Consider the following 24,277-nt stretch of genomic DNA (forward strand, 5'->3'; position numbering starts at 1 on the left):
CTCCAGACCAGGTTTACCTTAGTGCCTGACTACCCCCACCCTCCAAGACAGGCTCCTGGTGACTGAGGCTTACAGATGGAGACAGGTATTAACAGACCAAGTCTGGAGCACCGTCTAGATGAAACATTCTGAAAAAAATAAAAATAACCTGATTTCTCTGTGAAGCTCCCTAAAAAACCTTCCTTCATTTCTCAACTGGAAACTCCTATTGGTTTCTTTTACAGGGGTCAGAGGTCACTAATCGTCTCAAAGTAAATCTGAGATGACCAGGTGAGTCCAACAGGTCTCTGGTTGACCACATGAGGACATTCCCAGACTTCGGAGGACATCTGAACAATCTCAGGATTCAGACACGGCGGCTGGACGTCAAGTCGCCAGACTGGCTGGGAATTTACCTGATTTCACAATTTACCTCAGAAACTGTGTTTTAGTGTGTGACCAGCTGTTTCCATCCAACTCCTGTGGAAATGGTTTGTTGCTGTTTATTTAGGATTAGATGAAAAACAAACAAACGAAAAGCCTTCAAATACAAGGGTGCTAAAACAAGACTGGTTTGTAAACTAACGTCTACATTTACAGGTGATCTATGGCTACAGGTGGGGCCGCCCCATAGTGTCTGTTTACATAGAATACATGACAGATGAAACCCTTCTGATCACACTGCTGCTCCCGTACACAGACGAGGCCTTTTGGATGACACTGGAGCAGCAGATGATCCGTGTCGGTAAGAGCTGACAGGGCGAGGCAGCTGAGGAACTCTGGTGTCTTTTGTTCTAGGATCTAAAAATAACTCAACCAAAATGCCGCTTGTTAGAAGTCAGAATCCAGAAAAGTTTCCAACTGATGTTTTGGGTCAACAAAGACTTGGAAGTGTTAAATGTAAAGGTAGAGTTGGGTGTGAGAGATCAACAGCTTTCTCTAGTGATGATGATGAAGATGCGTGGGGCCCCAGTGTGACTAAAGTGTAAAGTCCAGTTTGGCTCTCTGGAAGGTTCCTTCAGACCACAGCGGCTTTATTCTTGGAGCCTTTGGTTGCCGGTGGTTTCCTGGAGGCTTTGGCGCGGCCGGTGACGGTACCTGTCGTGGCAGCTGTGGCCTTCATCTCAGAGCTAAAGACCTGGGCCTGGTGGGCAGTTCCCTCCGGATCCTCATGCTCCATACAGCACAGCTGCCCTGTGGGGGGCCAGGGACGCAGGACCCCCTCCTGGTGCACCTTACAGAAGGAGTTTGGGCAGAGATGGCAGAATGCCTCGGAGTTTTTCCCACAGATGTCACAGTGGTGCCAGGGGCAGTCCCAGCGGCCTGCAGGACCACACGACCACACACACACACACACACACACACACACACACACACACACACACACACACACACACACACACACACACACACACACACACACACACGGAGAGGTTTAAAACATATAGAGCGTCTCTGGTCTACAAAGACGGTCTACCATCGCCTCACTGCGGAACAGACTTGTATGTATCACTACATTTGACTTATAAAATAAGTGTGTGTGGGGCTCTTATTGTGAAGGGCCTTCACAGGGCGTCATGTCCAAGTGAAACAGAAGTCAGCTGGACTTGTTTAACCAGTTTTATCAAGTAAACAAGTTCTAACTAAAGGAATTTAACCAGCAACACATCTAAGGTCAGTTCAACGTTCATGTGCAACTTTATACTAGCATCTGCTAGCAAGAAGCAGCTAATGCTAGGCTAGTAAACGTGCTGCTCTTTAGTGCTGCTGCTATGGTGTGGAATATCATCGGTTACTAAAAACACTTGAAGTACCAACAAATAAACATTTTCCAGTCAGTCAGACAAAGGCTGTTCTGGGAAGTTCAGTCTACAGTCTTCTTCAAAGAAGTCCCGATAGCATTCATGATCTAGCAAAATGCTAAATCTGTAGATCAGCATGTGGTGTTTATCTCACCAAAAGGTCTTTTGGTGAGGTTCAGGCAGGTCAGGTGATAGGCTTTGGTGCACGTCTTCTTGTCACAGAGCACCAGCTGTCCTCCATCTCCACAGCGGAAACAATCGTCCTCAGATATCTTCTTCCCTTCACTTTTCTTCCTCTTATGCTTCCTCTTTAACCTCTTTGCCTTTGGCTCCGCTGTTTGACCGTTTGAGTTCTGCGTAACAGAACCAACGATGGTTAAACCGACCCAACAGAACCAGAACCGTTTGATTCCTCTACCTGGAGCTCAGACGAAACTAGAACCTGATCCTGCTAATCCCATCGGAGTACAAAACAGACACATCATCATCTCTAACCTTCGGTCGATCTCCAAGGAAACCGCTGCAGTTGGGAGCGTCGCAGCGACAGACGGTCTTCTCGTTACCAAGACAGTCCAGGTTGTAGTTAAAGGTGAGCTCGGTTCCTGCAACACAAAACAGCCGCTTACGATCAAACACACTAGGGTTGGGCGATTTGTGTTTTTCCCACCGCCAATCGTCAGTCCAAAAAAAGACGACTGACGATTTATTCGTGCATGTGACGTCATGACGTACGGCCTGATTTAACACAGAAGAAGCCCAAAACAGATTTTTTTTATACAAGCAGAAGAGAAATTTATAATTTTCTTTTTGTTTAATTTTGTATTTGTAGTTTGGTAGAGTGACGTATAAACACGGTTAAAATATTAAAACGAATCCTCGTCTTTGCTTCCCTGTGGTGTCCACTGTTGTGGTATTTTATTTAAGCTAAATGTTTCTTTCTGAACAAAAACGTCTGGTGTCTTTCTTTTATAAGTGGGGGATGGAAGGAATCGCTGCTGCGTTTGGACGCACTCTGAGGAGGCAGCTCGCTGCCAGAGGTCACATGATCCATTTATCCCCGTCACTTTCATCTTTTAAATTATGAATAATCATTCATTAAATTTCCATTCATTTTAAATAATATTTAGTCCAACCAAGCTGATCAGAATGCCCCAGTAACTCGAACAATACAATTCAACAGGGTATCTGCAGGTTTAAGGGAGCCAAATTTAAGACTTTTTAAGACCTTTTTTAAGGTCACTTAGACCAAATTTAAGCTATTTTTAAAATTAAATTTAAGCTACAATTTCCAGCTATTGACTGGAACCGGTGCTAGCCACATCGCGGACGTAGGATTAGCCATCCAGTTGCCATTAAACTTGCACTTCCCCATGGCGCAAGCTCCCACTAGCTTAACCAGCTAATGTGCTCATCTAAAAATAGCCCCCCTTCACAACCAACTGAATGTGTACGGTTCCGCTTACGCATCCATCCATCCATCATACACAAAAAATGCTGAAGACTAACTAGAAATGCAGGAAAACAAAAGAATCTTGTTTATTGGATCTTTGGTAATTTAAGACCTTTGAAAACTATATTTAAGGATTATTTGTCATTTTTAAGGATTTTTAAGACCTTAAATTTGGAAAAGCTAATTTAAGACTTTTTAAGAACCGCGGATCCCCAGTTCAAAGATTTCACTTAAATTGGGAACAGTTCACCTGCTGCAGCTCGAACGCACATTCCTCCTGCGCCGCGTAAACCTGAACTGGTCACCTGCAGCTTGTGTGTCATCAAATGTGTCTAGGGAGCTTGCTGAAGAGGTCATGAGCTTCTAGACGTGTGCCTCAGACAGACTCGTGGCTGTTTAAATAATGTTCTGGATGGATCCGTGCTCTGCTGACACACTCGAAGCAGGCGCTGAATAACGACGAGCGCTACTTCAGTCAAGGTTTTAGATCAGGAAACATTTCTCCAACTGAAATAACCAGAAGTCTTCCAGACTCTGAAAGATAGAAGGGTTTCCACTCAACGCCGCGCTGTAGTGCATGATGTCGAGTGTGTCACAGATGCTCTCCAGAACCCTCCTCAGCTCGCCACTTGCCAACGAACTGTCAGCAGCCAGAGGCGGAGGAGGTGAGAAAAGGCTCAGATGCGCTGATGGGGATCTTTTCTTGATTGTTACCTCTGCGATGTTCGCTGTGCGTAGCGTGTAAAATATTCGTCAATAACAAACAAACAAAAAAATAAACAAATTGCCTCCTGTAAAAAACAACCGTAATGCAGGGTATCTGCAGGTTTAAGGGAGCCAAATTTAAGACTTTTTAAGACCTTTTGTAAGGCCACTTTGACCAAATTTAAGCTTGTCGTCGTCTTCCTCTGCTTATCCAGGTCCGGGTCATGGGGGCAGCATCCCAACTAGGGAGCACCAGACCGTCCTCTCCCCGGCCACCTCCACCAGCTCCTCCGGCAGGACCCCAAGGCGTTCCCGGACCAGATTGGAGATGTAACCTCTCCAACGTGTCCTGGGTCGACCTGGGGGCCTTCTGCCGGCAGGACATGCCCGAAACACCTCCCCAGGGAGGCGTCCAGGAGGCATCCTGACCAGATGCCCAAACCACCTCAACTGACTCCTTTCGATCCAGATCCAAATTTAAGCTATTTTTTAAATTAATTTTAAGCTATAATTTACAGCTATTGCCTGGAACCGGTGCTAACCACGTCGCGAACATGGAATTAGCCATCCAGTTACCATTAAACTTGCACTTCTCCATGGCGCAAGCTCCCACTAGCTGAACCAGCTAATGTGCTCATCTAAAAATAGTCCCCTTTCACAACCAACTGAATGTGCACAGTTCCGCTTACGCCAACATCGTAGACAAAAAATGCTGAAATTCACGAAAATGTCATAGAAATAAAATAATCTAGTTTATTGGGTCTGGTAATTTAAGACCTTTGGAAACTGTATTTAAGGATTATTTGTCATTTTTAGGGATTTTCAAGGTCTTAAATTTGGAAAAGTAAATTTAAGACTTTTTAAGGACCCGCGGATACCCTGTAATGGCTCAGCCCATCGCAGATGGTCGATTAATTCGTCCCATCGCCCAACCTTAAAACACACCTGTTAACATGGACCAGTTTAAACTTCAACACACACCCAATAAATATGAGCACGTGTTAAATACAAACAAAGCAGCAACACACCGGTGTGTGTTGTAAAAACCTCAGATTTTGGTTTTTATCAACATCTTTTGGGATTTAATCAGATCTGTACGTATTCCAAGCGTAGGACCCCGCTAGCGACTTACCCGCTGGTATGTCACAGACTGCAAACAAGCCAACTCGAGTGTCTCCGTTCACCGTCCACTTCTGCGTCTCACAGTTGGGCTGACAGCTGTGGTTCATGAAGCGGGAGTAGTTTCCTTTGGGACCGGCGTCAATGATTCGGTCCTTAAACAGAAGAAATGCTGAGTCATTCTACGCTCCCAAGAGGATGTTTATTACAACAGTCTAGCTTGTTGCCACTTTTATGACCATAAGAGAATCAGCAGGCAGGATTTAGCTGGTCTTTGTAGTATTGACAACTGTAGTGATACAGCTGCTGTGTAGCACTCCCAATGCAATACCAGTTTGTTTCTGTAGCTCCCAGTAGAAAAGGCACTGCAGCTGAAGACAGCACCCCGATACACTGCAGAGCAACCACCTCCTCAGCCGTTCACAGCACAGACAGGGCCACATCTCACCTTATCAATGGTGAGCATGTAGAAGTTGGTGATGTTGTTTTCATGAGCAGACTTGATTCTTGCTCTGCACTCTTCCTCGTCGATCAGCTCTCCAATGTACTCGTTCACAAACTCTCCCTGTTGAGGAAAAGATGGATGGAGGTGACCAGGAAGCAGCCATGAGGCGGAGCAGACACCTCCACCCTGAGTCAAGCTGCTGCAGATTATGAAGTGGCTCCATATTAGCGCTCCGGTTTCTAAGCTAGCTCGTGTTTGACTCTGAGCTGACCAACTGAACCTGGTTTATTTTACCCTTTTATTCTGAATTCAGTTGTATTTTTTTTTATTATCATTTTCAACTTGAAATAAGCTCACAATAAAAGGTAAATTAATGCTGAAAACAATATTTACTGCACCATGTCTCATTAGCCTCTTTGTGCTAAAACCAGTTTGTTATAATTCAAGCGTTTTCCAAACCTTCCAGTGACCTTCAGATCAGAAGACAGGAAATAAGAGGTAAATAGAACTTATTGTGTAAAACCTAAAACCGTTACCTAACCCTGGAGATATCTGGAGTGCCATGACCCTGACTCAAACAGGTGGCATCGCTTACTGGGCAGGATGATCATCTCTTGTCTCACCTTCTTAACGTCCCTCAGGGAGATGAGACCCCAGCCCTTCCCAGGAGTCTTAATGATCTTGGTTTCTGGGTAGAGGCGCTTAGTGAAGTCCTGGTTACAGCAGCGCTCCCCGCTGGGACACACCTGAGGGTGGCATTCGTACTGCAGCATGCGGTTCAGACACTCAGACTCAAACCCACATGGCCGCTCATCCGCCGGTTTGCAGTTACACTTAGGAATCTCAGACACATCTGCGGTGTAGACCTGCACCCTGCCGAAAGGCCTGTTCACCTGAAACACATAAAGGCAGCAGAACTCTAAACAAAAAGCAACAATTGTGTTTATTCTGATGATCACTTACAGCTTCTGTTCAACTGCATGTCAGCGTTGTTTGATAACTTATTTCACACCTTGATAAATTTGTAAGGAGGTGGTTTTCGGCTGATCTCTTGAGCTTCCTTGGCTTCTCGTTTCATCTTCACTTCTTTAAACCGAGCCTCGGCCTCCAACAGAGCTGAGAGAGCAACAAGGAGATGGTTATTAAGTACATTGTTTTATTTAAACGTGGAAACTTTTAGTCACACGCTAATGAGACCACCCAATACCACGTTTTGTCAGCAACACGATCAAGCAAATGCGTGAGAACACACGTTGTGTTAGAGACAGAACGGAGAAGCTAGCGGTAGCATGCTAACTCTGGAAATCCACTGGATTTAGAACAATATAAATGTTTCTGGGGCATCTTGTTCTTGTTAGGAATTAAATGATGGTCATAATCGGAACTTCTGTGTTTTATCATTTCATGAAAAAATTAAACACCTCACTACTAATAGCTACTGGCACAAAAGCACAAAAAAAAGCCTGAAATGTCTAGTTTGTTACTCTTATGTTTATACTTGTGTTAATTCTTGAGAAGCACAAAACAGCATCATATTTCTTTCTAAAAAACATTTCATCAACATTGTAGCTCTAAACATTCTCATCTCCAGACATGACACCAGGATGCTTCTGTGTGCACCATCTAGCTGCTGCTGCTACACGAGTGTTTCACCACACAAACACGCGGTCAGGTCAAACCAACGCCGAGGTAAATGTTAGTAAAATACCAGACTGACCACTGTGATATTCTAGAGACTGAAGCTGTTTTAAGATAAGATGCAACACTTGAGTTTGGCTTCCCTCTGACTAGCTGCTAGCTCATCAATCCTGAAGGTCGTTAACGCCATTTCACTGAACATAGGCTGTTCAGGAGGCTTTGCACTATGGGGAAGTTAGGAATTATAACTTTTGATGGAGCGCTTGTGGGCAGGAAGCAGGAATTTACCATTCTTGAAGACTTTGCCAATTCCCTTTCTCCGGTTTTTGCTGCCCCGGTCACCTTCCATGTAGGGAAAGACTCTTCCCTGGTGAGTCCAGAAGTAATCCTTAGAGCCAAAGAAGAAGACCGGGAACTCTCCGATCTCATGTCGGAGGTGCTGGATATTAGTGGGAATGTTTTTAGGGTGGTGGATCTCCGCTGGCCACCATCTAGAGAGAAAAAGTTCAGAGCAGCAAAATAAAAGTGTGGTTTCGTTATTTACTACTAAGCATCTGAAGACAACAGGTATACATTTGTCTCACCGATATGTCCCCAGTTTAACCCATATGATGTCTCTATACTTTGGCTTCTTCCCAGCTTGGCAGTCGTTACAAAACCAGCTCCCATCAGGCATAGCGATGTTCAGGCAGTCAGGGTGAAAGGCTGCAGGACAAGACTCGCAGCACAACAGCTGTCCTCCTGCAAGGCACATTCATGTGATTCACACCAAAGGTCTGTTAATGAGACAGCTGCTACGCTGTCTGGGATAACTAACTCGCTTCAGTCAGTGAGTTAGAGGTGGTTAGAAACCCGCGTGGTAAGTTTTGGGCATTCAGGGTCGAACGCCCAAAACAACTGGTTTCAGTGGTTATTGAGGCGTCCACTTGAGCAACGTCACACTGCACTTCTGACCAGAAACAACACTCAGCACTTTTGTGGTTCAGGTAGGAACACTAGTGAGAGGTCTCTACCTGCTTTACGGCAAAAGCTGCTGACACTGCCGATATAAAAGCTAGTGGTTAGCTTTTTCAGTTCGCTGACTGTCATCATCATCATCATCATCATCATCCAATCCAATTTTATTTATATAGCGCATTTAAAAACAGCATGTCAGCTGACTGCACAGAGTTAAACCTAAAAAGCCACTCAAATACACATACATACACATTAAACACAGATAAAAGCTGTCATAAAATAGAAACACATAAAAACAATACAAATGTATAAAACAGCCAATAAAAGAGAAGTCAATAAAAACAGAAGTCAGTAAAACAGAAGAGTCACAGCACAAAAGACCGATCATTGACCAAAAGCCAAATTAAAAAAATGTGTCTGTGATGTATCATCATCATCATCATCAACGACGAAGAAAATATCTTGTCTATAGCGCCTCTCAAGATAAAAATCACGAGGCGCTTCACAAAAACAAAAAATGTAAAAATATTTAAAAAAATTTAGAAAATGGTTAAAATATATTTAAAATGAGCAAAAAATAGACAATTGTGATTAAAAAAATGTTAAGAAAGAGAGAGAGTGAACAGGAAAGAGGGAAATCAGTGGATCCTGAGGAAGGTGGAATAGGTGGGGAGAGCAGAATAAAGAGAGAGTGGTGAAGAAGGTCATACAAAAGCCAGCTTGAACAAGTGAGTCTTCAGCTGCTTTTTGAAGGAGTTCACTGAGTCCACTGATCTCAGGCTCAGGGGGAGAGAGGTCCAGAGTCTGGGGGCCACAGCAGCAAATGATCTGTCACCTTTGGTCTTTAGCCTGGTGCTGCACAACCAGTAGGCTTTGATCACTGGACCTCAGGGACCTGCTGGGGGTGTAGGGACTAAGAAGATCACCAATGTAAGATGGTGCTTGTCCATGTAAGGCCCTATAGACCAGAACCAGGGTCTTGAAATGAACCCTGAAGTTGACTGGCAGCCAGTGAAGCTGGAGGAGAAGCGGGGTGATGTGGGTGTGTTTGGAGGACTTGGTCAGAAGCCGAGCAAAGGTATTCTGAACCACCTGTAGACGGTTCAGGGAGGTTCTGCTCAGACACGTGAAAAGAGAGTTACAGTAGTCTAAGCATGAGGAGATGAAGGTGTGGAGAACTGTCTCAAGTTCAGAGCGAGACAGAATGGGACTCAGCTTAGCAATGTTCCTGAGATGGAAGAAGGAAGAGCGAACAAGAGAACGGACATGAGAATCCAGGGTGAGAGCTGGGTCAAAGGTCATGCGAAGATTCCTGACAGAAGGAGAAAGAAAAAGAATAACTTTGCTTTTTTTTGTTGGCATCATAGCGGAGCCTGGAAGTAAAAGTAAGAAAGTAATGTCTTTAGAGGCGAAGCAAAGGGCTAAACCCAGAGTGAACATCGGCACAGCCTACACTAGTTTGAGGGAGCTTAAAGGAGGCTAAAGCCTGATTTATTCTTCTTCGTGAGCTCTGCAACGGAGAGACGCACACGGAGTGTCGGAAAGGGTTTTACATGCAAACTTCAGCGCAGGCAGCGAAGCGTTGCGAAACAATTCCCTGCCAGAACAACAGACGGTGTAGCACTTTTCTGTGGTATCCTGCCACAATGACACTCATCATACAGGATAGTGTATTTACTAATGTGTTCAAATATTTCAGAGACTTTTTAACACAGATCAATTTGTCCTTCGCCACCTGATGCAACCATACAGCCCCACTTCCCCCCATAGCCCTGTGTCTAAGTGCAGTTTAAAATTGGAAGTGGGCACCGGCACTCAGGATCCCCATGCCAAATGCCGTTGTGTGCTCACTCCCAAGACCTTAAGTGTGTGTTTGCGTGGAATGTCATTGGTGGAAGTGTTTAATGTGCAAATTAAATTGGGGAGCAGGCTGCCACAGGAATAAGGAAATAGGATCCATACCTGCACCCCTGATTTGCCTACCCCCCCAAGGTCCTATGTGCATGTTTGTGTGATGACATTCTAACATATATGTCTCTTTAAGAAGCTGTACCACTTTGAGTCACGTAAAAATGTGACTAAATGTAATACATGCGACAGCCCCATCTAGTGGACAACTTTTGTTTCTGCGCATACCTGTAGTTACCGTCCATTTATTGTTATCGAGGTGAAATCCTCAATATATGGTGATATTGTTTTTACAAATGTGGTTAAAATCTGAAAAAAATGTGGTTAATAAAAGAAAATGTGAGGAAAGGGAAAGAGAAAATAAATAAGAAACAGGGAAATCAGTGGATCCCAGTAAAGGCAGAGTTGGTATAAAGAGCAGAATAAGGAGAGGGTGGTGATGAAGGTCACACAAAAGCCTGAACAGGTGAGTTTTCTGCTGCTTTTAAAAGGAGACCACTGAGTCCTCTGATCTCAGGGGGAGAGAGTTCTTTATAATTGTAATTTGTTAATAAAACATTATATTGTCTTCATTTTGTAAAGAATGTGAAACATTAGACTTGTCAAAAAAGCACAACAGTTCTTATACAGCGGGTACGGAAAGTATTCAGACAAATTTTCCACTCTTTGCTATATTGCTTCCATTTACTAAAATCAATTAAATTCATTTGTTTCCTCATTAATGCACACACTGCACCCCATACTGACAGAAAAACACAGAATTTTAGAAATGTATGCAGATTTATTCAAGACAAGCTGAAATATGACAGTGTCTTAAGTATTCAGACCCTTTGCTGTGACTCATATTTAACTCAGGTGCTTTCCATTTCTTCTGATCATCCTTGAGATGGTCCTCCAACTTAATTGGAGTCCAGCTGTGTGTGATTATGCTGATTTGACTTGATTAGGAAAGCCACACACAAATAAAACACCTTAAGGTTGGTCTATGCTTGACGCGTCCGCGAGGTCCGCACGGCTCCGCGTGGCGAAATGGCGTCATTTTAACAACCATGCCCCTCCACCGCGTCTCCGCACAGCCCAAAATTTCCACAACACGCACCTAGGAAAATTTCTAACCACGCGGACGGTTGGAAGCGGAAAAACATGGCGGACTGGCAAGAACTAGTATGGCAGAGGTTCATAAATACAGACATTTGTATGATTCAGCTCTCAGAGATCGCCGTGATCAACATGTTGTTAATAATTCTTGGAGAGAAATAGCTCGCACTGTCGGAAAAGACGAGGACGCTGTTAAAAATGCTGGAATGCCATGTTGTGAACAGTCATTTTTACTTCTACTATGGTGTAGTGTTGCCGTAGAGCTCCATGCTGCCCCGTTCAGTTTGGGAGAATATTGGCTCACCGCAGAGACGAGCCACATGAACCATAAACGGTGCAAGTTGTGAAGCGCGTTCCATCCGCGAGCCGCATCACCAAGCGGAAAGTGAATGCTTCAAGCATAAACCAAGCTTTACAGCTCGCAATGCATGTCAGAGCAAATGAGAATCATGAGGTCAAAGGAACTGCCTGAAGAGCTCAGAGACAGAATTGTGGCAAGGCACAGATCTGGTCAAGGTTGTAAAACATCTCTGATGCACTAAAGGTTCCTAAGAGAACAGTGGCCTCCATAATCCTTAAATGGAAGATGTTTGGGACAATCTGAACCTTTCCTAGAGCAGGCCGTCCTGCCAAACGGAGCTTAATCATCCTGTGGGGGTGTTTTTCAGCTGCAGGGACAGGACGACTGGTTGCAATCAAGGGAACGATGAATGCAGCCAAGTACAGGGACATCCTGGACAAGAACCTTCTCCAGAGTACCCAGGACCTCAGACTGGGCTGAAGGTTTACCTTCCAACATGACAATGACCCTAAGCACACAGCTAAAATAACAAAGGAGTGGCCCAGCCAGAGCCCTGACTTAAACTCAGTTGAGCATCTCTGGAGAGACCTAAAGATGGCTGTCCACCAACGTTCACCATCCAACCTGACAGAGCTGGAGAGGATCTGCAAGGAGGAATGGAGGAGGATCCCCAAATCCAGGTGTAAGAAACTTGTTGCATCTTTACCAAGAAGACTCATGGCTGTATCAGCTCAAAAGGGCGTTTCTACTAAATACTGAACAAAAGGTCTGAATACTTAGGACCATGTGATGTTTTAGTTTGTCCTTTTTAATAAATCTGCAGAAATGTCTAAAGTAATGTGTTTTTCTGTCAATATGGGGTGCCGTGTGTACCTTAAAGAGGAAACAAAATGAGTTTAATTGATTTTAGCAAAAGTCTGCAATATAACAAAGAGTGAAAAATTGACAGGGGTCTGAATACTTTCCGTACCCGCTGTATGTGAACGTTTTTAAATGCATTTACATAATTAGCAGCCATTTCTGTTTGTATAAATGTGGAATTCTTCTGTATGTTTTGTCAGTTCTTTTGTAAATAAATCCATTCACGCATTCAAAACTTTGCTTGTTATTTGTTCACAAAAATTATTTTATCTTCATTTTCCCCATTTCATCAAAATCAAGAGCTGCTGAGGGTCTCAGTTAATCAGTTGACATTTTTAGTTTTATGTCCTTTGGCAATACTAACATTTCCCGGAATAGTGGGTTTTTTTTGGGCTACAGGACTACAACCACAAATTTGTTCGGACCAATCAAAATCTTCATTGTCAACACGCTAAAGTAACTTTTACGAACGCTGCATCGTAACTTCTGTAATTCCTATGTTCAGCAAGTCATCTAGCATGATGTCACTGGGAGGCGCAGGACCCCCGAGCAGACCCGGTACCTACACCAGCTCCAGTGAAGATGCGTTCAGGGATGCTCGGAAGCACGGCAGCAAACATAAAGGCTTTCCGAAAGGATCGATTCTAGACTTTTATGAATCGACTCTGAATCTTTATAAGTAGGAATCACAATTTGGATGTGAATCTGCAACTCTAATATTTAGTATTAGTGGACTCATGTTAGCTTGTTGTTCGTGCTAGCTACAGGAGGCTGTGCGTGGCTTGTAATTCCACTTTCAACCAGTAGGAGGGAGATGTGGGAAACTCTTTAGTGTTGCTTTAAAACTAGAGACATTATTAAATAGATTTGTTGAACACCACGTAAAAGCTTTAATCCATGTTGACCTGGACGTGTCATGTAAACAAAACTAAAGCAGGGGTTGCTGCTGATGTGTTAGATCAGATCCCCTGAAATAAAGAATGTTTCTAGAATCTGACAAAGTGACTTTCCATCTTTAGAGTGCGACTTAAGCGCTGCAGCAAAACTCAACTCAAAGCAACATTCAAGATGTAAAAAGAACATGAGTATTGTGTCAGAGTAGCTCTGCTGTTCCCTCAGAGCAGATCTTACTCCGGTTAGTGAATAAAGTCAGCTACAAAATACCATGACCTCTTTAACCTGACTGCTCTCAAAATTGCTTTTTATGTTGCTGTATCAAGCAGCTCATTCTTACTGTAAAACTTAGCCTTTAATCAAACCCACACCCTAAAAGGACCGTGAGTAATGACACCCCCCACCCCCAAGGTGACCAACCTTTGGAGCAGACGAAGCACCAGCTGACGTTGACGTGGCTGTGGTGACTGTAGCTCTTCTTGGCATTAAAGTGGTTGGTGCAGATGATAGCTGTGTTTGTGATCATCTCACTCCCAGCAGCTACACACAGATCACCCACATGGTACGCTACAGGGCACCTAAGGCAACGCATCAACCGGCCTGCAGAGCGGAGAGTCAGAACACACCAGACCAGGGTACGTCAGCAAAACTTACAGCAGATAGTAGAGGGCCAATGCATCCAACAGCTGATCTTGATTAGAAGTTTCTAGACTCCAGATAAGTCCAGAGAGTTTGTGGGGTTTCCTAGAGTTTCTAAAAGTAGAATGTGAAGTATTGCGCATTCCGAGGAGGAACCAGAGCTGGGAGGCCTGGGGATGGACTGTCCGATCTCGGGGGCAGAAGTTGCTGAGGTAGTCAAACAACTACACAGCGGCGGAGCCCCGGGGGCGGATGAGGTTCGTCCTGGGTATCTCAAGGCTATGGATGTTGTAGGGCTGTCATGGTTGACACGTCTCTACAACATTGCGTGGTCATCGGGGGCAGTTCCTAGGGAGTGGCAGACCGGGGTGGTGGTCCCCATCTTTAAGAAGGGTGACCTGAGGGTGTGTTCCAACTATAGGGGGATCACACTCCTCAGCCTCCCTGGAAAGGTCTACGCCAAGGTACTGGAGAGGAGGGTCCGATCGATAGTTGAATCTCAGATAGAGGAGGAGCAATGTGGTTTTCGTCCTGGCCGTGGAACTGTGGACCAGCTCTATACCCTTGCAAGGGTGATGGAGGGGGCATGGGAGTTTGCCCAACCAATCCACATGTGCTTTGTGGATTTGGAGAAGGCTTATGACCGTGTCCCCAGGGGCACCCTGTGGGGGACGCTCCAGGAGTATGGGGTGGGTGGCTTTCTGTTGAGGGCCATTCAGTCCCTTTACCAGAGGAGCGTGAGTTTGGTCCGCATAGCCGGTAGTAAGTCGGACCTGTTCCCAGTGAGGGTTGGACTCCGCCAGGGCTGCCCTTTGTCACCGGTTCTGTTCATCACTTTTATGGACAGAATTTCTAGACGCAGCCGTGGTGTGGAGTGTGTCGAGTTTGGTGGCAGGAGAATCTCGTCTCTGCTTTTTGCGGATGATGTGGTCCTCCTAGCTTCATCCAGCTCTGACCTTCAGCTCTTGCTGGGTAGGTTCGCGGCCGAATGTGAAGCGGCTGGGATGAGGATCAGCACCTCCAAATCTGAGACCATGGTTCTCGACCGGAAAAGGGTGGCTTGCCACCTCCGGGTCGGGGGAGAGGTCCTACCTCAAGTGGAGGAGTTTAAGTATCTCGGGGTCTTGTTCACGAGTGAGGGTAGGAGGGATCGGGAGATCGACAGGCGGATTGGTTCGGCGTCTGCAGTGATGCGGACGCTGAGCCGATCTGTCGTGGGGAAGAGGGAGCTGAGCCAGAAAGCCAGGCTCTCGATTTACCGGTCGATCTACGTCCCAATCCTCACCTATGGTCATGAGCTTTGGGTAATGACCGAAAGAACGAGATCGCGGATACAAGCGGCCGAAATGAGTTTCCTCCGTAGGGTGGCCGGGCTCAGCCTTAGAGATAGGGTGAGGAGCTCGGACATTCGGGAGGGACTCGGAGTAGAACCGCTGCTCCTCCGGATCGAAAGGAGCCAGTTGAGGTGGTTTGGGCATCTGGTCAGGATGCCTCCTGGACGCCTCCCCGGGGAGGTGTTTCGGGCATGTCCTGCCGGCAGAAGGCCCCCGGGTCGACCCAGGACACGTTGGAGAAGTTACATCTCCAATCTGGTCCGGGAACGCCTTGGGGTCCTGCCGGAGGAGCTGGTGGACAAGGCCGGGGAGAGGACGGCCTGGAGCTCCCTAGTTGGGATGCTGCCCCCGCGACCCGGACCCGGATAAGCGGAGGAAGACGACGACGACGACGAGAATGTGAAGTAGAGCTTTTCATTTATCGGCCTTCCCTTAGTTTCCATCCAGTCTACATTCAAGTCACCCTCCATACTTTTAACCCACAGGACATCACAGAAGTCCAAACTGAAACTAGAACTTTCTATGGTTCTCACCCTTGGTAGACTTGGGCCTGGTCTGGGAGCCGTAGTGGCAGCTGAGGCAGGCGTGGAGTGGACAGCGGAAGCCCTTATTGTCAAACATGGTGAGGGGGTTGAGGCGGACACAGGACTCGTGGTAAAACTTCCCACAGTGAGGGACGTGGCAGCGACGAACCTCACCCTCCAGCTGTTTGCAGATGAAACATGAATGTGCTCCTGGAGAAATGAACCAAAACACACCTGGAGTGTTTTCCTGTTGCAGCTACAATCAGACTCATGGCTACGTCTTCTACACACCTGAGCTGCACTCTGGGCAGAGGAGCTTGTCATCAGGTTTGAGAGACAGACCCAAACAGTGGAGGTGAAACATCCCACAGCACTGGCCTTCACACGACACCATGTCCTCACCGGCTTTCTCACACATCTGTAGAAAACACATACCCGCCAGTGTGCGTGTGAGAGTGACACCAGAGAACCACCACAGAAGTCTGAAGACAAACTGAAACAACAAAACTACCTGACAGACAAACTCTTTCTTCCGTTCGCTCTTCTTTATCCCATCTAGGCTGTCACTCGGAGAATCCGGACGTTCTTCACTCCCAGAACCCTGAAACGCAAAGGTGAACTGTACTTTAGGGAAAACACAAATACCAGCTCCTCCAATTATAAAACATCTAAAAGTATATTTAAAATCTTCATTTGTCAGTTTCCTGACTATATTTAATTTAGTTTATAAACAAGCCATCTAACCGGGGCTCCAGACTTCACGTGCGACGCTCCCATAAACCAGGTGCCCAGCATGACATCTGGTTTACTCTCATATTAATAAACTCCGAAGAATTATTTCAAACTTGAACTTGATGAAGGCAAGTCCTTTTGCAAAAGGCAACGTTAAAGAGCAAGTCACCCCCTACCAGAGTCTTACTCCGCCCACACTTACAGTTTGAAAAATACCCTACAAAGAGTGAGTCAACACACACACACCCTAGTCTGAAGGATTTCTCTCCACCTCCTTCACCAGAAGCAAAAACCACATTTATTGCTGCGTTTAATTTCAGCAGTTCTTTTTCAAATACATACACTTGCCACTTTTAATTTTAGGATCGTCTGGCTTGAAGTTGCTCGTATGCAGCTCATTATCTGACGCCGTCTGTAGACCATAACCTGGGAGGGTACGGAGTCAGAGGACTGGTAGTCATTTTCAGATGGCTCAGGCCTCAGCTGGATGAAATACTGATGAATCATCCTTTTCATGTTCTCTCCTCATCCATGCTAGCCTAAAGCCGGGCGTACGCTCGGCGACTTTTTCACTTTTTTGAGCCGATTTTCCACTCGTGCGAGAATCAAAAAAATCGGGGCGAGTTTTGCGCTGAGCGTCGTGTAGCATACAGGGTGTTACGAGAGGCGATTAACACCACCTGACCAGCTACCGATCAGCAATCGTGAGCTCGCACGGACTTCTGGAGTTTTTGATATTTTGCTTGTTCCTCGTGAGGGTTGAAGAGGCGCAGCGAGCGGCTGCGACGCAAAAAGTACCAGAACCGCTCACGGCGCATGCGCAATCATGCGTCAACACCGCTCACCCGCTATTTCGCTAATAACACACGTTGTTCGTTTTTATTTCTACACGTTTTTTTTTTACACAAAGATTGTCAAGAAAGCGTGTTTGTCGTGTTCATGTCAAAGTAAACTGATCACAAAACACAGATTTACTTTCTTTATTTCGTTTTCCTCACCCGACCCCCCATAAATCCCTGTGTGTCCTCCTGCAGCACTCCTGAAGGACAACAGGCAAAACAAGACAAAAAAGTCTGACGTGTTGTGTAAAAACTGCTATTTTTAGCATATTTTTAGGTCCGACGTGTTGCTACCAGACGTACAGTGTGAGCAGTCAGGTCGCATCCGAGAACTGGGTCGTGCAGTGTGAGCACATGACTCGTGAGATTTGCCCGGCGAGGAAGTCGTACAGTTTGAGCTGAAGCTGAGTGCTACGAGTGAGAAAGTCACAGTGTCCACCCAGCCTAACCTCCTCACCTCTCTGTCCGACTGCAGCACACAGACAGGAATATATAACTGTGCTTCACCACCTCGGAGTGGTTTAAACCAGGAAATGAGCCCCTCCCTCGAACTACGGGTCTGTAATTTAGCCTCTCTCATTGTGTGAAATGTTATTGTTCTTCAAACAATCTCAGCTGAAGTTTCAAGTAAACCAATTACAAATAACTAGCTTTACTCAAGCATTTTGATGAATTGGCAGCACTTGGGAGTCTGTGTTAACCAGCTCTGTAGAAACCCAGGGAAAATTCCAGAGATCACTTGATCCCATCACTGCAGCAGGATCTAACTGATGCTCAGAACCACACCCACAACCCTTCAGCATTTCTAGAAAATGCTGGATGTTTTTCAACATTCTGGTAATTTTTGCCTTCTCTAATCATAATCGTGTATGCAAGAACGCTGTTCCCAGTTCTTTATAATGAGTTTGAAAGTCCCAAAATTCAGGAGCTGCTAACCGACTGACCTCAGGGTTGGGACAGGGGGAGGACCGCCTCCTTTTAGCTTTAGAGGCAGTGTTCTGGTTCTCTCCATCTTGTTTCCTTTTCCTGTGACGCTTCGGTTTGTCTGCATTAAGCTCATCTGTGTGCAGTCAGAATCAATAGTTACTAACCAGGGTGATTATGAACAGCAGCAAAAAGTGGGTTTATGTGAAATTCCAGATGAAGAAACAAAGCTAAACGTGGTTTACCGTTAAGGAGACCTTTAGACTTCACCGTCTGTTTTCTGGGTTCTTTTCCTTCTTTAAGATCATTTTTCTTCTTTCTCCTCTTCTTGTCGTTTGTGTCTTCTAAACCTGACACCTGAAAAATAAAACATCACTCAGAATAAAGAAGAAACACACCCACATTAAAACCAGCTGTTATCATTTACCTGTTTTTCTGTGTTTTTGCTAGTTTTACATCTCCTATTGGGTTGTTGATCCTCGTTCGTCGCATCGTCAGTTAGCTTCTTTCGCTCTCTTCTTACTGAAAGAGGAAAACTGTTGTTTGTTTTATGTTTAACTTAAACCAGGGCGGTCCACTCCTGGCCCATCAAGTCTCCTGTCCCGCATGTTTTGGTTGTTTCTCTGCTCCAACACACCTGGTTGATTGAATTACATATTCAGGAACTCTGCAGATGCTTACTGATCACTTACTGATTAGAATCAGGTGTGTTGAAGCAGAAGGGCCTCTAAAATAGGACTCTTCTAAAGTTTACTTTACTCAGATTCTTCACTTCATTTGTGACACAAGATGACAAAAACTCCAAAACAAAGTCAGCTGAAACAAATGCTTATGTAAAGCAGCTTTGGAGGCGACTGGATAACTCGTAACCAACCTGGAGCTTGAAGCGAGGCTCCTTTAGAACCCATTCCTCTAAAAGAAACCAGCTTCATTTTGGTTTTTCTCATTGGGTCATGAGTTCTGTTGACTGGAGATAGTTTTGTCCTCCTTCCTGACTTGGTAGGAGGCTGAACATCTTTGGACCCGTCTTTCTTCTGAGGTACAGCTGGTTCAGCTTTCACACATGGTGCCGATGTTGTGAACTTCTGTCATGAAATAAAGATTCATTGATTTAATAGAGGAATGTTTTCTGACAGAAAGAGAACTGAACCCCTCGGAGTTGATGCAGACAGAACTAACCAGCAGGGACAGAAGATCTGGACTGTGCTCGGACTCTAGCATCATCACGTTACTCTGATCTGGCTTCAGCTTCTCCAAGATGCGAGGGTTCAGATGAGGCCCATCATCATCATAAAAAAAAACAAAGTTCTCAATGCGCTTCTCAGGAGTCATGCTAAGGGCCTCGTTGGCCTGGATGATGCCCATGTTCCACTGAGCCTGGAGTTTACGTGGTATGGAGGGAGTTCGCTTAATGGCAAAAACAAAACGGTGAAAACAGTGATGGAAAATGTTGCTAGCAGAGGTTTTTACTCATAAACATGTATCTTTAGTATTGATACAGCAGGAAAACACGAAACATTGCCTGAAAACACCTGGAGATTTTCTTTATAACATAATACAACAAACACAAAGGACCATTGTAGTACCCTGCTACCAATATTCCCAAGGATGCATGGTTTTCACCTACAATGAACATTTGTGATGACTTGAGGATTAAACTCTGAGTCCATCCTAACAGTGTCACAACAATGGCTCTACGTGACCAAAGGGCATAAGAACCATGGGATTGGCTGCTTTACTGTACCTTTCTACGAACTGAACAGGAAGCTGCTGCTTTGCTGCTTTGGCTCAGCTCAAGGTACTGGTTCTCTCCGGTAAAGGACACCATGTTCTTCTCAAAGATGTAGCCTCTCTCTGGGGCATCTCCAAAATACTGTATATGGTAAAAGGGCCCTAATCTGCCATTGGTTTCTAAAATGAAGAAGCACAAAATAAATTAGTAACTTTGCTCTGGAAATATAGAATTTGTTTAAAAAATTAGGTTTGAACCATGACTGTTACTAGCCTGGCCTGCCAGACTCTTCCTCTGTTTAATTCTGCACAGAGAATGAGTCTGGTAACTCTCCCATGCAAATACCCCCACCCCCTGGGAATTCTAACCGAAGCCAATCAGCGCTGAGCAGAGTACGTCTGGTTACTCAAAGAGCAAGTCACACCCAAATCAACTTTTTTTTGCCTGATAAACTAAATAAACGAGTGTCTAATCGTGCTGCAGACACGTGTAGTCAATTATTTGGTACTTCAGTGCATCTTAGTTAAAATTTAAATATTCTGCCTAAAACTGGCAGTGTTGTGCTGTCGTCAGGTAAAAACTCTGCACTGCATTTGAATTTAAATCTGCCACTGCTATTGGCTAAGAGGTATGCTATGATGTAAACTGGTCCTTATGTCACAATGTCGTTGTGAGCCTGTGTGTGTGTATTGGTTTGCGGCTCCGCCCTCTTGGTCTGCAAGGCAACAGCATTTGTTGCATTTTTCAAACATGAAGAGGGAGTTGAGTAAGAATCTGGCAGGGGTTGACTTGCTCTTTAAAGGCAGAGAGGCACATGAGAGGTGGGACTAACCAGCTCAAAAATAACCAATCAGAAAAAGATGTGGAACTGCCGACAATACCGCGCGACGCTGTAGTCTTTTAGATGTAGTCAAAAATGGCGCCTGGCGTTGGCGCAAGCATCTTTCTTTAGAAGAAAGGCTTTTAGCGCTTCTTTTTGTTGTGGTTTTAAAGACATGCCCAAGAGGAAAGAGCCGCGGCGAACTCCACTTCAAACGCCATCTTCGCTGTTCATGAGAAATTGAGCATCGCGGTGTGTGACATAAGCTGCTCAGCGCTGATTGGCTTCGGTTAGAATTCCCAGGGGGTGGGGTTGTTTGCATGGGAGAGTTACCAGATTCTTTCTCTGTGCAGGATTAAACAGAGGAGTCGTCTGGCAGGCCAGGCTAGACCATTACAGGTGTCAGTAACAGACGCTCACCCTTCTGTTTTTGCTTAATATGAACGCTGAACTCTGGGTCTGTGGTCACCATGCACGGCCACCAAGGGTATCCCGACACTTTTGCCCAAATCAGATCCCCGACAGAAAAACTAGCCTGCAGAGGAGACTCTTCTTTTGACTGCTCCACCAGTTCCAACATGAGCGCATGCTGGAGGAGAGAAAAGTGGGCTAATCACCAAATCAAACAGAAGCGTAATCCCAAAAATCAAAGTTTGTTAACTACAGAAAATTTAAAATAGAAAAAATAAAAGTAAATAAATTCAATCTGAAATTTAAAGCACGGGTCTCAAACTCTGGTCCCAGAGGGCCATTATCCAGCATGTTTTATTTGTTTCCCTGCTCCAACACACTTGATCCAAAAAGTACCTGCTGATTACTCAGGTGTGTTGGAGCAGGCAAACGACTAAAACATGCTGGATAGCAGCCCCTGAGGACCATCGTTTGATACTCCCATGCTTGTTAATCAGTGAGAAGTTACTAAATTTGTCAGCATGGAAACTAAATTCATTTCAACTTTGTTTAGTTTGTTTACTAAACAGAAAGTCACCTTAAGGAAGAATGATGTATAACTATTTATGCAACAGGGTTTAAAATAAGTATGTTTGCTTTAAGAAAATCAAAGTAAAACCTCATCAGCTGCTCTAGTGTCATCAACAGTATCTGTGTGGTCTAGAGAATCCATGGCAATCACAGATGAACTGCAGTTTAGTAGAGCTTTGGGTTTGTGTGCTCTCCCTCTTCTGTTCATCACATCCGGTCTTTCATCGTGTCCAGATAAAGCACCTTCAGAGGCCGTGACTAGGCTGGTCCCTTTAGCATAGGATGGTTCATATGATAACTGCTTGACTACCTGGGGGATGGTCACCTTTAACTCCGGCTCACTGAGAGGCGTGCAGTTGCTCTGATGGGTGGCATCTGGGGCTTCAGCACCTTGTAGCATGGGTGGATCTGGAGTACACAGCTTAGGCAGCACATCCTGGTCACCGTTTAGCACCAGGGAAGTCAGACTTTTCAGCCTCTCATGATTGTGGTTGTTGTGACTGTGGCCAGCCATCTTCTGAAGGACGCTATCCTGTAAGGTGGCAGCCAGCTGTGCTGCAGCTTTGTCCATTAGCAGAGTTGGATCACTGCCCATGTCCCCGTGGCCTTTTCTCACACATAAAGACTCAGGTGGCTGCTTCATGCTGACTGGATTGGCTGGTTCAGGCATTAAAGGCAATGAGCTACCAATGCCGTCCATCCCACCCCTTCAGGCTCACCAGACTGCAAATCAAGAGATACAAAAATAATCTTTTTTGGGCCATTCACAAAAACAATGTACAATAATGTGTAGGGCGAGTTATCCCTACAATACTCGATTTTCTGGGTTATGCATCCATCGAGTTTAATGTCACAGAGTTAAGAAAATAGCACTCACATGCTCTAAGGGAGCGTGAACTGTGAGGCTGGAGGCGACGTAGATTGCACTTGTCATGGACAAACCTACCCGCGTCGTTTGGATGCTTTTCTACACAAGAGCAGCTACTTGATCAACCAGTAACCTGAGGCTAACATAAATCAAAAAGCAACAACAGTAAAACTCAAATGCCACAAAATCTCCCCAAAACAGCGACTTCAACTATTTCCATTTCGATTACACATGAGAATCAAGAAAACTCAAATGTATAACAAAGATTTAAGGCGGCCATTACCGACACAGTTTATGGTTAGCTTATTCCTGGCTGAAAACTAGCTATGTGCTAGCCGGAGACTAAGCAAAAGTGGCAAGGCGAAGGCAGCCTGCAGGCTCCGTCTGAATCGGCAACTGCCCGATGAGTGGGGCCGGTTAACGAAAAGCCAAGGAAATGGAGGCAGCCTAAGAGTCCTGAACACTGCAGCCAGAGTCTGAATCATTGTTGAAATCCGTTGTGCTGTTCCAGTTAAACTGTTCAGTGTAACGCTAACCTTAATTGTAACACAACACTCAAGTTGACCAACAGTGACGGCAATAAACGCTGTTAGCTATGCTTAATTCTGATCTGCCGGCTAGCAGTGAAAAACTTTACTATCATGTCATGCTAAGGATACGGCTATGCCCTGAAGCAAAAGCCACGATGATGGAATCTCATGGACGTGAGCCATGGACAACTACATCCATCTCGTCATCCCAGTCAGCCATTAAATAGAACTCCAGCAAATAGACAAAGCCGCCACCCAAATGCTAGTTGAGTCAGTAGCAAGTCAAATCAAATAATACAGAAAACGTAACAAAATGTAGAAAATTTGGTTAGACTGACTTATAAAATTTGTTCTAGTATAGCAGTTGCTGATTCATAAATACGTTTACATCGTAAGCGCCACACCAGCTTGTCCTAAGAAGCTAACGGTACTAGCCGAAGCTAACTAGCGCTCTATAGAAAACAGGTCAAAAAGCATTTTAACGTTAGCACAGCCAGCTAGCTTGCTAAAATGGAAGGTCGGTCTGAACAAAAATGTACATGTAAAGACTCCACTCCGGTGATGTAGTGGCACCGTGAATATCATGACAAACATTTTCTCCGTATTTACCTGTTGAATCTCGTCAGTTGTGGTTAAACGAAAAAATGTCGATAGTCATATTGTAAAAAAGATTTATTCATTCGAGTCAAGCACTTGCGGGAAACTCAAACTGCGGGGCCAACCAGCGCGAAAAATACTCACTTCCGATTGGTCGGCAGCTGCACTGCGAGAATCCAACCGGTCCTTTCAAATGAAAAGAAGAAAAAAATACAAACCGTAGAGTTGATGGCCTCTGTAGGTGTCCATTGCTGTTTTTCGACAACTTCAATAGTTTTTATTTACATTTAATATTCATAACCACTTTATATGTTTTCAATTTAATTTCAGAGCAACCAATGACTAGTCTAAAATCTGAAATTTGGGTGCAGCTATTAACAATATCATTTTAAAAATCAATCTTTGCAAAACAGCAAAGAAAATAAACATGTAGCATTGTATGTTCTTTCCAACTCGATGGTTTGGAAAAAACTACATTTTCTGTTATGTTTAGTCATTAATGTTAGTACAGCTTCTATACCCTTATAATTTCAGTACATCTAAGACTATAAACATTTATAAGAATATGAAATTAAATGCCTTTGTATAGTCTACTTCCTA

The 24,277-nt window shown here is 44.8% G+C and overlaps 1 protein-coding gene across 2 annotated transcripts; it reads right to left on the bottom strand.

The window, feature by feature from the left end:
• Positions 1 to 776: 776 nt before the first annotated feature.
• Positions 777 to 23,829, bottom strand: nsd2 (nuclear receptor binding SET domain protein 2). Of its 2 annotated transcripts, none has more exons than XM_015969403.3 (22): positions 23,690 to 23,829; positions 21,771 to 22,405; positions 21,122 to 21,290; positions 19,894 to 20,060; positions 19,329 to 19,556; positions 19,024 to 19,234; positions 18,577 to 18,671; positions 18,395 to 18,506; positions 18,170 to 18,285; positions 16,166 to 16,255; positions 15,946 to 16,072; positions 15,664 to 15,864; positions 13,578 to 13,757; positions 7,723 to 7,879; positions 7,427 to 7,629; positions 6,513 to 6,616; positions 6,124 to 6,393; positions 5,504 to 5,620; positions 5,069 to 5,210; positions 2,277 to 2,383; positions 1,936 to 2,134; positions 777 to 1,302 (listed from the first exon to the last, which is right to left on the bottom strand). In XM_015969403.3, exons 2-22 carry the CDS (start codon positions 22,380 to 22,382, stop codon positions 998 to 1,000), a joined length of 3,912 nt encoding a protein of 1,303 aa, XP_015824889.3. In that variant the 5' UTR covers positions 22,383 to 22,405; positions 23,690 to 23,829; the 3' UTR covers positions 777 to 997. The 2 variants fall into 2 exon arrangements, with proteins under 2 accessions (XP_015824889.3, XP_054597814.2); XM_054741839.2 differs by lacking the exon at positions 23,690 to 23,829 and adding an exon at positions 22,560 to 22,774.
• Between the last annotated feature and the right edge of the window lie 448 nt (positions 23,830 to 24,277).

This window comes from Nothobranchius furzeri, chromosome 18, assembly GCF_043380555.1.
Source record: "Nothobranchius furzeri strain GRZ-AD chromosome 18, NfurGRZ-RIMD1, whole genome shotgun sequence".
Classification (NCBI taxonomy): domain Eukaryota; kingdom Metazoa; phylum Chordata; class Actinopteri; order Cyprinodontiformes; family Nothobranchiidae; genus Nothobranchius; species Nothobranchius furzeri.